Consider the following 14,048-nt stretch of genomic DNA (forward strand, 5'->3'; position numbering starts at 1 on the left):
TTTTCATATGGGGTATTTGACAATTAGGTATTTCACTGGGGTGGTATTTGCAATTGACAAATTTTTTTTACAAAAAAAGGGTAAATTACAACCACCCCTGAGGTATGGTCAATTTACAAAAAAATCTCTCTTGTTTGTATAATTACATCTACCCCTCAGCCATGATTTTTTCTTACATCTCCACCCTTATGGTGTCAAATTCAACATAATCCTCTAGATTTCGTGATATGTGCTTTAGTTTGTACTTGTTTTGTGTAAAAATACATTTTCTAGTGCACCACAATCTAATATATACAAGCTTAAAAACACATATTATGATCATCTTGCTTTAAAATATGGAGTTCGAATAGGATAAAACGGTACAAAGTGATAATAATCCATATAATCTAAAAAAAATTTACGAAATTTGAAACCACAAGGGTGGACGTGTAAAAAAAATTATAGTTGAGGGGGGTGGATGTAATTATCCAAACAAGAGGGTTTTTTTTTGTAATTTGACCATACCTCAGGGGGTGATTGTAATTTACCCATAAAAAAAATTATAGAAGTGAAAGAACATTTAAATTATTTATACTGAAAATATTTGGTCAGCTATTTAATCCAAATAAGTATTGAACTCTTTTAGAAAAAAATGAAGTAATGTATGTGAATTAGAGGATGGGAAAAAGAGAAATAAAAGGCAAAGAACAAGAACAACTCAAAAGAGGAAAATTCGTATATAGAAAATTATACCATCCTCGAAGCAATAATAAATAATCGAAAAGATCAGGTCCTTGTATCTTCACTTCATGTATACAAGTAAAAATATACAAAATCGTTTAATATATGACCTATAACCACTTTGTTTCCATTGAATATCTTGTTCCTAACTAGCAAAAGATTTTCTATATAACATATTTTAATGAAGTTAAAAAAGGGAAGGAAAATGTGTCCTCTAATAAAATAGAGCAACTAGCGTTGGTACACAAAGCTTCAGAAACACCGAAACCGAGACCATCTTACTGACCTGAAACAATCACCACACATCCCTTAGGTATCGACCATCCATCTGGAGTTTCTTCACAGTGGCCTCTGCCTTCGATGAATCTACATTTTCCTGGTGGTCATAAGATCAAATACAAAAGTGCTTTATTAAGCTCGTGAACTGGTTAATTTTCTGGAAATAATCCAGTAATTTTATTCAACCAAGCTCTTGCGCTCGGCAACAAAACTATAAGACTTGCATCTCTCTAACTGTGGTATATGTACTATGGAATACTTTATTTAAGATTGACTTTCCACATTGAAGTAATAAATTTGAATGGCTTGTGAGCTCATTACTTCTTTTCATTTTTTATTTTTTTTATTTATTACATACATAAATAATATATTCAAATAAAAAAATATATAATGCAAAAATAAATTGAGCTCGAGCTCGAAATGTGAAGAAACTATAGTATTGATAGTCCTAATAGAATGCTGTGTGTGCTTGTACCTGCGTTTGGACAATGGTGTGCAAGCTGCGATGAACATCTCTGGCCATCCCCTTAGCATCTCCACACACATAGAGATATCCCCCCTCGGAAATCAAACTCCATACTTGGGCAGCCTGTTAAGTGAAAATTTTTAGTGACTTCATATTTTCAGGTGGTAAAATAAAATTAAATTATACAGTCGAATGTGGAGGCATCATCATAATTGCCTCTATTCTTTACGATTACTTCTAACGGCACGGTATGAAGGAATGGAAATATGGAATAAGGTGGGAATAAAACAAGTTGAGGAATGGAATGAAAATGATATCGCATTTATATGCTTGTTTTTAAGTGTAGAAGTAGTCGATAGGAAATGAAATATTAACTTTTTAACTGATATATGTATAGTGGTGATTAACACGTAAACATCGAATAACCAAATGAATTACAAACTAATCAGTTGCTCACCTTTTCCATCATTTTATGCTGAACATAATCCTTCTGCGACCCTTCCCTTGAAAAGGCAACAATCAGCTCTGATATTACTCCTTGATCCACAAAATCGTTTAGCTCATTTTCATAAATAAAATCCTAAGACAGAAGATCAAGACACAAAGGAGGTTGGTTACGAACCCTCAGATTTCTAATTGGTATGACTACTTGATGTGATAACTATTCTTACCATTCGACGATTCCTACAACCAAAAAACAGTATAGCAGGTCCAAGTTCAGCACCTTCCCTTTTCAGAGCCGATCTTTCCTGTAAAGGACATTCAGTGTAAAAGTTTTTCCTTTCATTCAAAGAGTATCACAAATTCAACTCATCGTGGTACCTGTAGAAATCCTCTAAAAGGTGCCAAACCAGTTCCAGGTCCGACCATTATAATTGGAGTAGACGCATCATCAGGCAATTTGAAATTAGACGGTCTGATAAAGATAGGAGCCCAGCTACAATCAGTGTGTGTCTCCAAGGGAGTTGCATTCTGGTCATATTTCATATAAAGGTTTCTAATGTTAAAGTTTGAATTCATAATCAGACTTTTCTTTTATTGGCAGCGATATAAATGTAGGCACGTTTTCTTATTGAATTATAAGAACCCCACAGAGCACTGACATTTTTCCTTGATTTTTTATTTATTTTAAATGCGCAGAAAGAGATATAATCTCCAAATAACAGCAAAAACCAAAGATTTATAGTACAGTATGTCTTTGTAAAAAATTTAGACATCTGCATAGATGATGCTACAGTGTCCCCCCTTAGATGATTAGTAATGCTACGAGGATCAGGAATGACATAGAAAGGCTTCTTATTGGTCTGCTATAGCGGCCTAGTTTTCTTTCTCTCCATTTGCTATAGTTGGGATTGGATCAACCGCTTTTAGTCCAACCATTCCTGACTCTAAACCTCCTCACTGGCCTAGCTCACCCAATCCGTCTCCTTATGTTCGCTTCGTTCCTACTTCTTTTTGCCGAGCCCTTAACTTGTCTTACAACGTACGCAAATGAGTTAGCGCCTTTTTGAATGATTATAGGAAATCGTTCTTCATCTGTAAGGAAAGGGAATCCTCGAGTAGCACACTTTAGGACTTGTTCACTATATATGAATATAGCTCAGCTCCGTTCAGAGGAAGCGAACTCCTTCAAGTACAAAGCAACGACTATCACTTATCATCGCTTGGGTGATTTAATGAATTCATATTGTTCTTACCGAGCAGGATTCTTAGTAGCGAATTGCTAGAGTTGATCCAAAGGGAAGTAAGGACCTATCTTATCTTCCGTAATCATAGAGATGGACGGATGACCAAGACCTGGGCATATATATTTCTACGATCTAGGGGAGGTGGATCTAAATGCATTGACAGAATTAAGACACGAAAACATATACTTCTTTCCCAGCCCACGTAATCAATTTTCAGTTCATACCTTCATCCAGGTTGAACACACTCCTTTATGAATTCGGCCAGTGGGACTCGGACCATTAACTACTGCACAGGTCACATGTACACGACTTGGAGCGAACCTGTACCAGATAAAGAAGCTAATCAATTCCTCAAAGATCAAAATGATGATAAGTTATGTGCTTAACTGTCCATACGAACAACTTTTTCAAACTCTTCATTTGTTAAGTCCGTAGTTCATTATTTTGCCAAGTCCATTTTGCTCTGGATAGAATGACTAATTCATTTACCAAGACAAAACTCACCTCGGAGATGACGAAATAGAATAGTAACGAGCCTGCAGGCGTGGAGCCACAGCTGCAAAAAATACACCAAGTGGTGGTTTTGAGGAAGGAAACTCAGCCATAACCTCAAGAAGACTTCTCTGACTGCCCACAACCCATTGAGAATACTCATCCTAAGAGACAGAATACATTTAGAGATTGGTTAGAGGCTTAAATAAAACCAACAGGATACAATCTACAAATTCCACAACTCATAACCATACAATACAAAACAGGAAAAACTATCACAAAGCAGAAAGCAAAAGTGACAAAGTGAAGAAAAAGTTAGTTCACCTTTCCCTGAGGCGATGACAAGAGTTTAAGCTTCTCAGCTTCAACTGGTTCAGAAGCATGAGCAGCTAAAGCAAGCAAAGCAGCCTGGTACCGTTTGTAAGATTTTTGGGAAGAGAGACACCACTTAGTTCCACAAATCTTATATGATAGAAGAAATATACATAAGAGTTGATCTAGAAGGATAAAACATTATCACCTTTCTAGGAGGACTCAACAGATCTGCGTAGCGTGCGAGAGCTGTCCGAAGCGTGCAAGGACCAGGAAATGGAGGTGGCAATGAGCCTCCAAGTAATGTGCCATCAGCTTTGTCAGAGTGGATAGAAAATAATAAATCCAAAGGCTGGCCCAATAATTTTGCCGCTTCTTCAACAGTTTCGTCACAATTTTCAGCAAAGACACCCACATGATCTCCAGTTCCATAACTGAGAAGAAAAAACACAAGAGAAAAGATAACTAAATTTGGCCTTCCCCTTGAGATAGTTAAATGGAAATAAAAGCGAGGATTGAAAGACATTGAGAAAATAAGATGCAAATATGTCAGCAAAATGAGAGGAAAACATTGAGATAATAAGTTCAATATAGACTTGGACTATATGATTATCGAAGAAGTCGAGGAAATCTGAAAGAAAGTGAATATTAGACATTAGTGTAATTTTAATCTTATTAAAAATGTTTAGTATTTCTCACACCCTGATCCCGTTATCATATTTGTAGCGAGTGAAAATGACGTTGGTGAGATCATTAATAGTATAATTAACTCTAAGACGTAGCCCATGGAACAAATAAGCCATGTGCATACGAAAACAATATTGGAATGAGGTAGTGGTGCAGCAGCCTGCAGGATACAATTTTAACCATATGGTCTGAAGTAGTCAGTGATACGTCAACCGATTCAATCATGTCCCCTACTGTCACCACCAGTGTATTATAGTGCACATGTTTCATACTTCAATTTTCTATAGGTAATAATGATCAACAGGATCCTCATGATATATGTATATATCGGGGTGAACCTTATCTATAAAATCAATCTAAATAAAACTTATTCACCACTTATAAGATAAATCTAAGGCCTTCATTACAAGTACAGTTTATACATGGAGATGGGCGATGGTTAGAATTTGAGATGATGTCAAGAACGAATAATACTTACACTATACTGGTTCCAGATAAATCAAACTCCAGGTGTATGCAAGAGCGGTCAGATTCGGGAGTGTGAAGCTCTCGTTTAACCGCAACATTGACTCTTCAGAGAAGTAAATAATGAGCCAGTCAGTAAAGCATATCAGGAGCAGATACACGCACATATAAGGAGAATGGAATACCTGCATGGATGGTGTACATCGTACGCAGCATCCCCATTAGCAATGCTTTCGTGGTTATTATCATACAGTGTTGAAGTACGGTCATGAATTACAACTCTATATTCTGAAATTGCAGCTGTGTATGGGGTAGACACAGAGTCCGCATCATCCTCACCCCTAAGAATTAGATCTAATTCAGGCCATAGTTGCTCCCTCCTACAGTTCAAAGAATTCTCGCAGTTAAATAGCAGGACTTCTAGTGCCATGCTATACTTTAGTAAATAAAGGCAACACACAGTCATAAAGCTATACCAAGCAGTGAAATCATCTTCGATGCATTGATCATCGTCTCCAAGACCAACCGGTACCAGACGTTTTGCACCTGACACAAAAATCAGTCATACAGCTGTTAATCACATACTTATATCACATAATCAAGATTACTAAATATATTTTACCTTGTTCACTTAGCTGGTCATCAATTACTTTCCCGATCTGTTTCAGAAAGATATGCGTTAGATAATTAATGAAAAAATGATTACATAAACTTACAAGTTACCAGGTCCACAACATTAAAGTCTAGTTACATGCTCTTGCCAAAATGTTTTTAGCAAGAATCAACACAAACATCAACTATCACCGGTAAGGGAATGAAAACGCCAAGATACCTTATTGAAATGTTCATATTGGCGGTTACCCAAAGCAAATATTCCATAGGCAAGCTGTTGAAGCCACGGTTCTCTTTCTTTCCCCTAAATCATATACAATGCATGGTCAAAAGACAGCTCCACTATGAGGGATACAAACCAATCATTACAGTCTCGTAACCAACCTCAGTGAACCATTTATAAAATCTAGCAGCATTATCGGTCGGCTCACCATCTCCATAACTGTACGAGCATCTCAAGTATTCAGTATTTGTTTCAGTGAAGAAATTTAGAGCAAGAAAGTTTTCAACATCAAAATGATGTCATTTGCCAGTAAAAGTTTGTCTTACGTTGCCACCATGAAGAATGCTAGAGTCTCCTTCTTGAGCTTTTCCTCATATTGATCGTCATCTGCAGCATAATCGTCCTAAAAAGAAGAAAGGGAAAAGGAAAGATAATATCCAAATGACAGAAACCATAACACATAAAAGGGAAAGAACTTCTCCCAATAGAAAACTGCACACAAACATACCAAGTCGATAACCTTAACAACTGCCTTCTCATATCTTGCTTTGATCTCCTCTGCTAGAGCCTACACAAAGCATATTATATCAGTTACAAGGATTGAGATTAGCCTCATAGATGGAACAAAATAATTTTAACAGTACTATCAGCTCAACGTAGGGACATAACCTTTCTTAATATCCAGAAAAATTTACAGGTTGCACTGCACTCACTTTTAGTTCAGCAAAAATCCATTAACTTTTGAGGCTATAGTTATGTCAGCGGACAATTAGAAGGTCAAGACCGTATATAAAGCATTCTTGCCAAATGTTTCACGACCCAACAGCATCACCTCAACTCATCCCAAACAAACAGCATTCACTCAAAGTACGCTATTTCTCTTCCCTTGGGAGAACATGAGTGTGTAACTAACAAAATTTTCACCTCCGTTTTTTTCCCAATACATCTCTACATTATATGCAAGTAAAATGACTAACATGCCATTACTGTCAAAAAAATATGTACAAACTTACATTCAGACCAAATTGTCCACAAAAAGAACTAAAAAAAATAAAATCATGGATGCCTCCTACACACTTCCCAACCTCGCCTCATCACTTGTGATAAGAAAAATAATAAAAACACGATTGAAGTACAAGCATTGTCCTAAATCAACAGTAGCCCGAATAAATAACACTCCAACAAGAAATCAACAGATCATTTTGACAGATAGAGATCATTATCTTCGAGGTTCGAATTACGGTTCCACAGAAAATAACGGAAAAATATAAGGGGTATAATTTAGAGAACTGAGTTTGTTATGACATGATTGAGCATGAACTAGCAGTCTTCATCCTTTTCAGAAGCTCAATCCATCCCCTCAATCAAATTGGGGATTAAATTAACCAATCTCCCAGAACTAAAATCTGGAATCCTTAAAATTCACATAAACAGAAATCAGCATATTTGCTGATGAGAGATAGGGATATACCTTGGCAAAGCCTTCAGCGGTGCCAGTCTGAGTTCCGAAAAATACGGCGACCTTAACCTTGTCGGGGTCCAAATCTTCTTCCTCCTCGTCATCCTTAAGCGTCACCAGTTTGGGGACAACGACCGGCTTCGCCGCCTTGCTGAGATCACCACTCGATCTCTTCCATATAAATATCAGCAGGCCTAAAATCAATGCCGCAGACGTCGTCAGCACCAGCACCGCCGTCTCGTCACCCAACTTAACCCCCAACACTTGCTCCACCGACGATCGCACCAACTCCAGGCTGGACTCCATTCACCAATTCGGTTATCTATGCCTCACTCCGTCGCCGTGGACAGGAATCGGAGTGGTGGAAGCTACGCCGTAGTGGTGGCGGTGGCGGTGGACTCGCCGGTCGCTGTGAGTAGTGCCTTTTTGACTATACAAGCTTTTCCAGATTACTCGCCGGACCAAATGGGAGGGGTCTTTTGCACACTTGATTATTTGATTGTGGGCTGAAATCCAATTAGGCCCGTAACTATTTGTTGAGGCCCAAACACTTGATTAGTGATAATGGGCTGAAATCCAATTAGGCCCGTAATTATTTGTTGAGGCCCAAAAATTTGATAAGTGATGATGGGCCGAAATCCAATAAGGCCCGTAACTATTTGTTGAGGCCCAAATACTTGATTATTGATGATGGGCAGAAATCCAATAAGGCCCGTAACTATTTGTTGAGGCCCAAATACTTGATTATTGATGATGGGCTGAAATCCAATAAGGCCCGTAACTATTTGTTGATGCCCCGATACCCTATTTTGTTGGATTATATGCCCTAATCATAACATTAATGATGAAATATCTTATATATAAAAGAAAGAAACGCTAGGGTAATCTAAGAAAAATTCTTCATTTATTTAATGATTGACAATTAAGTTTTTATAGTTTTTTTAATGTGTCTGTATTATTAAATTCGTATAAATGTTGAGATAAACATTTGATAAAACATGAATAAAATAGAATTACAAATATGACATTAGGGTTTCTTAGGGTTACCCTAGCGTTTCTTTCTTTTATATATCTTATATATAAAAGAAAGAAACGCTAGGACAACCCTAAGAAACCCTAATGTCATATTTGTAATTTTTTTTTCAATTTTTATCAAACTTTTATCTCCTTAATATTATTTTAAATATTATTTTCGAATTTTATCATATTTGTATCCCCTAAATATTATTTTAAATATTATTTTAAATATTATTTTTTAGTTTTATCAGATTTTTGTCTCCTAAATATTATTTTTTTATTTTTATCAAATTTTTATTATTATAAATAATATTTTTTAATTTTATCAAATTTATATCTCCTAAATCTAATTTTAAATATAATTTTCAACTTTTAGCAGATTTTTTTCTCCTACATATTATTTTCGAATTTTATCAAATTTATATCTCCTAAATAATATTATAAATATTTTTTTCGAGTTTTATCATGTTTTTATTAGTTTTTTATTTCCTCAATATTATTTCCAATTTTTATCTGAGTTTTGTCTCCTAAATATTAATTTCGATTTTTATCTCCTAAATATTATTTTAAATAATAATTTTGATTTTAATCATATTTTATCTCCTAAATATTATTCTAATTATTATTTTCGTATTTTATCAACTTTAATCTCATTAACATTATTTTAAATATTATTTTCGATTTTTATCAAATTTTTATCTCCTAACTATCATTTTAAATTTTATTATCGATTTTTATCAGATTTTTATCTCCAACATATTATTTTTTGATTTTTTATCAAATTTTTATCTCCTAAATATTATTTTAAATATTATTGTCGATTTTCATCAAATTTTTATCTCCTAGATATTATTTATAATAATCTGATTTTCGATTTTTACAGAAAAGGGTAAATAAATCTGATTTTCATACCTAGCGGACTTATATATAAAAGAAAGAAACGCTAGGGCAACCCTAAGAAACCCTAATGTCATATTTGCAATTTTTTTTTCAATTTTTATCAAACTTTTATCTCCTTAATATTATTTTAAATATTATTTCGAATTTTATCATATTTGTATCCCCTAAATATTATTTTAAATATTATTTTTTAGTTTTATCAGATTTTTGTCTCCTAAATATTATTTTTTTATTTTTATAAAATTTTTATTATTATAAATAATATTTTTTAATTTTATCAAATTTATATCTCCTAAATATAATTTTAAATATAATTTTCAACTTTTAGCAGATTTTTTTCTCCTACATATTATTTTCGAATTTTATCAAATTTATATCTCCTAAATAATATTATAAATATTTTTTCGAGTTTTATCATGTTTTTATTAGTTTTTTATCTCCTCAATATTATTTTCAATTTTTATCTGATTTTTGTCTCCTAAATATTAATTTCGATTTTTATCTCCTAAATATTATTTTAAATAATAATTTTGATTTTAATCATATTTTATCTCCTAAATATTATTCTAATTATTATTTTCGTATTTTATCAACTTTAATCTCATTAACATTATTTTAAATATTATTTTCGATTTTTATCAAATTTTTATCTCCTAACTATCATTTTAAATTTGATTATCGATTTTTATCAGATTTTTATCTCCAAAATATTATTTTTTGATTCTTTATCAAATTTTTATCTCCTAAATATTATTTTAAATATTATTGTCGATTTTCATCAAATTTTTATCTCCTAGATATTATTTATAATAATCTGATTTTCGATTTTTACAGAAAAGGGTAAATAAATCTGATTTTCATACCTAGCGGATTTTGATACATCGTTTTACAGAATGTCTGCAACATTTGAATTTTATTTCTTCCCTACCTAAGGCTTCTTTTTTTGGTAACCCGACTTAAGATTTTGTTTCTTATCTTCTTCTTCATCCTATTGACTGTGTGGTAATTAGTTTACATCTTTTTCCATCATGGCTTATAGGTAATTTCATTTTGTTAAATTATGTGTTTCATTAATTTATACCAAAGATTTCAAATTTTATGTATAACAATTATTTCATTTTATATGTTATTGGACATGTTATTGAAAGGGATGATTTGAGAGAATTAACCAAAAATGGGCGGAGCCACAAGCTATTGGAAGTCGACATTCAAGACTTTTACGATGGTATGTTGTCGATAGTTTAGTTTTGATTATGTTAACTAAGTTATTGAATCTAATTACTTTTAAGTTCAACATGAAAGATATAGTTGATGATTTTTTTCCTGGTTCAAATTTTCAATCTACTGGTATTAGCTGATTCAATTCATTTAGAAAATTATTCAACGGCAAAGTTTTTATTTTTTTTTGTGTGTGTAGTATACTTAATAATGTTCCACTGATGAATTATTAATGAATGATTATAAAAGAATTTTGATCATACGATACATCAAACGTTTGTTTATATTCTTACAACATCAAAACAATGCAATTTGTTGTCCCGTGCATCGCACGGGTACAATTACTAGTATTATATAAAAGAAAGAAACGCTAGGGTAATCTAAGAAAAATTCTTCATTTATTTAATGATTGACATTATATAAAAGAAAGAAACGCTAGGGTAATCTAAGAAAAATTCTTCATTTATTTAATGATTGACAATTAAGTTTTTATAGTTTTTTTAATGTGTCTGTATTATTAAATTCGTATAAATGTTGAGATAAACATTTGATAAAACATGAATAAAATAGAATTACAAATATGACATTAGGGTTTCTTAGGGTTACCCTAGCGTTTCTTTCTTTTATATATAAGGAAGTCGACATTCAAGACTTTTACGATGGTATGTTGTCGATAGTTTAGTTTTGATTATGTTAACTAAGTTATTGAATCTAATTACTTTTAAGTTCAACATGAAAGATATAGTTGATGATTTTTTTCCTGGTTCAAATTTTCAATCTACTGGTATTAGCTGATTCAATTCATTTAGAAAATTATTCAACGGCAAAGTTTTTATTTTTTTTTGTGTGTGTAGTATACTTAATAATGTTCCACTGATGAATTATTAATGAATGATTATAAAAGAATTTTGATCATACGATACATCAAACGTTTGTTTATATTCTTACAACATCAAAACAATGCAATTTGTTGTCCCGTGCATCGCACGGGTACAATTACTAGTATTATATAAAAGAAAGAAACGCTAGGGTAATCTAAGAAAAATTCTTCATTTATTTAATGATTGACATTATATAAAAGAAAGAAACGCTAGGGTAATCTAAGAAAAATTCTTCATTTATTTAATGATTGACAATTAAGTTTTTATAGTTTTTTTAATGTGTCTGTATTATTAAATTCGTATAAATGTTGAGATAAACATTTGATAAAACATGAATAAAATAGAATTACAAATATGACATTAGGGTTTCTTAGGGTTACCCTAGCGTTTCTTTCTTTTATATATAAGATAAGATATAAGATATCTAGGAGATAAAAATTTGATGAAAATCGATAATAATATTTAAAATAATATTTAGGAGATAAAAATTTGATAAAAAATTAAAAAAAAATTTTAGGAGATAAAAACCGAAAATAAAAGTTAAAATAATAGTTAGGAAATAAAAATTAGATGAATATCGAAAATAATATTTGAAATAATGTTAATGAGATAAAAGTTGATAAAATACGAAAATAATAATTAGAATAATATTTAGGTGATACAATATGATTAAAATCAAAAATATTATTTAAAATAAAATTTAGGAGATAAAAATTTGATAAAAATCAAAAATAATATTTAGGAAACAAAAATATGATAAAAATCGAAAATAATATTTAGGAGATAAAAACTAATAAAAACATGATAAAACTCGAAAACAATATTTAAAATATTATCTAGGAGATATAAATTTAATAAAATTCGAAAATAATATTTAGGAGATTAAAATCTGCTAAAAGTTGAAAATTATATTTAAAATTATATTTAGGGGATATAAATTTGAGAAAATTAAAAATATTATTTATAATAATATTTAGGAGATAGAAATTTGATAAATAAAAAATAATATTTAGGAGACAAAAATCTGATAAAAATAAAAAAATATAATATTTAAAATAATATTTCAAATAATATTTAGGGGATACAAATATGATAAAATTCGAAAATAATATTTAAAATAATATTAAGGATATAATAATTTGATAAAACATGAATAAAATAGAATTACAAATATGACATTAGGGTTTCTTAGGATTATATTTAGGAGATTAAAATCTGCTAAAAGTTGAAAATTATATTTAAAATTATATTTAGGGGATATAAATTTGAGAAAATTAAAAATATTATTTATAATAATATTTAGGAGATAGAAATTTGATAAATAAAAAATAATATTTAGGAGACAAAAATCTGATAAAAATAAAAAAATATAATATTTAAAATAATATTTAAAATAATATTTAGGGGATACAAATATGATAAAATTCGAAAATAATATTTAAAATAATATTAAGGAGATAAAAATTTGATAAAACATGAATAAAATAGAATTACAAATATGACATTAGGGTAATTCACTAAATCTATATATTTTTAATTATTATTATTATTATTATTATTATTATTATTATTATTATTATTATTATTATTATTATTATTATTATTATTATTATTATTATTATTATTATTATTATTATTATTATTATTATTATTATTATTATTATTATTATTATTATTATTATTATTATTATTATTATTATTATTATTTTCAGCCTATTTTTCTAATAAAAAATATACTTCATTTATTTAATGATTGACAATTAAGTTTTTATAGTTTTTTTAATGTGTCTGTATTATTAAATTCGTATAAATGTTGATGTTGCTATCGATATGACTAATAAATTTTATTATAAATTTGTAATTATCATGTATTAAGCTAATCATCGTTTTCATTTGAAATGCTATCTCGTGCATCGGCACGGGGGAAAATGCTAGTTATGATAATAATAGTTCTTCTAGACGAATTTATATTTTTGTTGTCATTTATTTAAATAAATATTTCGGAGAGTGATAAATTACACCTACCTCCCTTGAGGTTAGGTATAATTACAACTAATTTATTTCAAGTCTTGAAAAATATGCATATTCTCAAATAAGTTTAATCGACAATGAATTAACATTAAACTTAATGGAGAGTACACGTATCTTTAAGACTTTAAACATATTAATTGTAAATTATATGTAACCTCAAGAGATAGTATCTTAGGGGCGGTCTTTGATTTTTTTTAAGTACGTGGGCTTGTATGTAATTAAATATGATATCCTCTGTTGAGGTCTTATATAATTACATACAAACCCTCATATTTTAAAAAAATGAAAGACCACCCGTAAAGTTTAATTTTAGCTAAAATTCTATTTTAAATTCATCAAATTATAATGCTTTTTTAAGTATTATTTTCAAAGAAAAAAATAAAAAATAAAACTATTATTTTTGTACGTAAAATAATAGATTTTATAGACATTACATATAATATCATAAAATATAAAAAAATACTACAAGACTTGATTTAATTAACCAAATATTTTACTAATTAAATTATTAATTACTTACTAGAAAATCAATCCAATCCCAATAATTACAAGAGACAAAAAGAAGGAAAGAAATAATAACCCCAAAAAGCCCAAGTCC

The 14,048-nt window shown here is 30.4% G+C and overlaps 1 protein-coding gene across 1 annotated transcript; it reads right to left on the reverse strand.

The window, feature by feature from the left end:
- Nucleotides 1-700: 700 nt before the first annotated feature.
- Nucleotides 701-7,906, reverse strand: ATR1 (P450 reductase 1). Its single transcript, XM_012983407.2, has 18 exons — nt 7,416-7,906; nt 6,453-6,512; nt 6,271-6,347; nt 6,106-6,163; nt 5,942-6,025; nt 5,732-5,768; nt 5,586-5,655; nt 5,295-5,489; nt 5,123-5,215; nt 4,166-4,391; nt 3,970-4,053; nt 3,658-3,809; nt 3,378-3,474; nt 2,288-2,437; nt 2,137-2,214; nt 1,923-2,045; nt 1,475-1,588; nt 701-1,096 (listed from the first exon to the last, which is right to left on the reverse strand). The coding sequence occupies exons 1-18, from the start codon at nt 7,707-7,709 to the stop codon at nt 1,016-1,018; spliced, it is 2,073 nt and encodes a 690-aa protein (XP_012838861.2). The 5' UTR covers nt 7,710-7,906; the 3' UTR covers nt 701-1,015.
- Between the last annotated feature and the right edge of the window lie 6,142 nt (nt 7,907-14,048).

The sequence above is a fragment of the Erythranthe guttata genome, chromosome 14 (genome assembly GCF_056151865.1).
Source record: "Erythranthe guttata isolate IM_541 chromosome 14, IM_541, whole genome shotgun sequence".
NCBI lineage: Eukaryota > Viridiplantae > Streptophyta > Magnoliopsida > Lamiales > Phrymaceae > Erythranthe > Erythranthe guttata.

What these genes read in the sequence shown, in the direction of transcription:
- ATR1 (XM_012983407.2), bottom strand. Translation starts at nt 7,709, where the DNA reads ATGGAGTCCAGCCTGGAGTTGGTGCGATCGTCGGTGGAGCAAGTGTTG. An exon ending in GCATTCTTCATGGTGGCAAC is followed by an intron (nt 6,164 to 6,270) that starts GTAAGACAAACT and finishes ATGCTCGTACAG; the next exon opens with TTATGGAGATGGTGAGCCGA. An exon ending in AGCATAAAATGATGGAAAAG is followed by an intron (nt 1,589 to 1,922) that starts GTGAGCAACTGA and finishes TTCACTTAACAG; the next exon opens with GCTGCCCAAGTATGGAGTTT.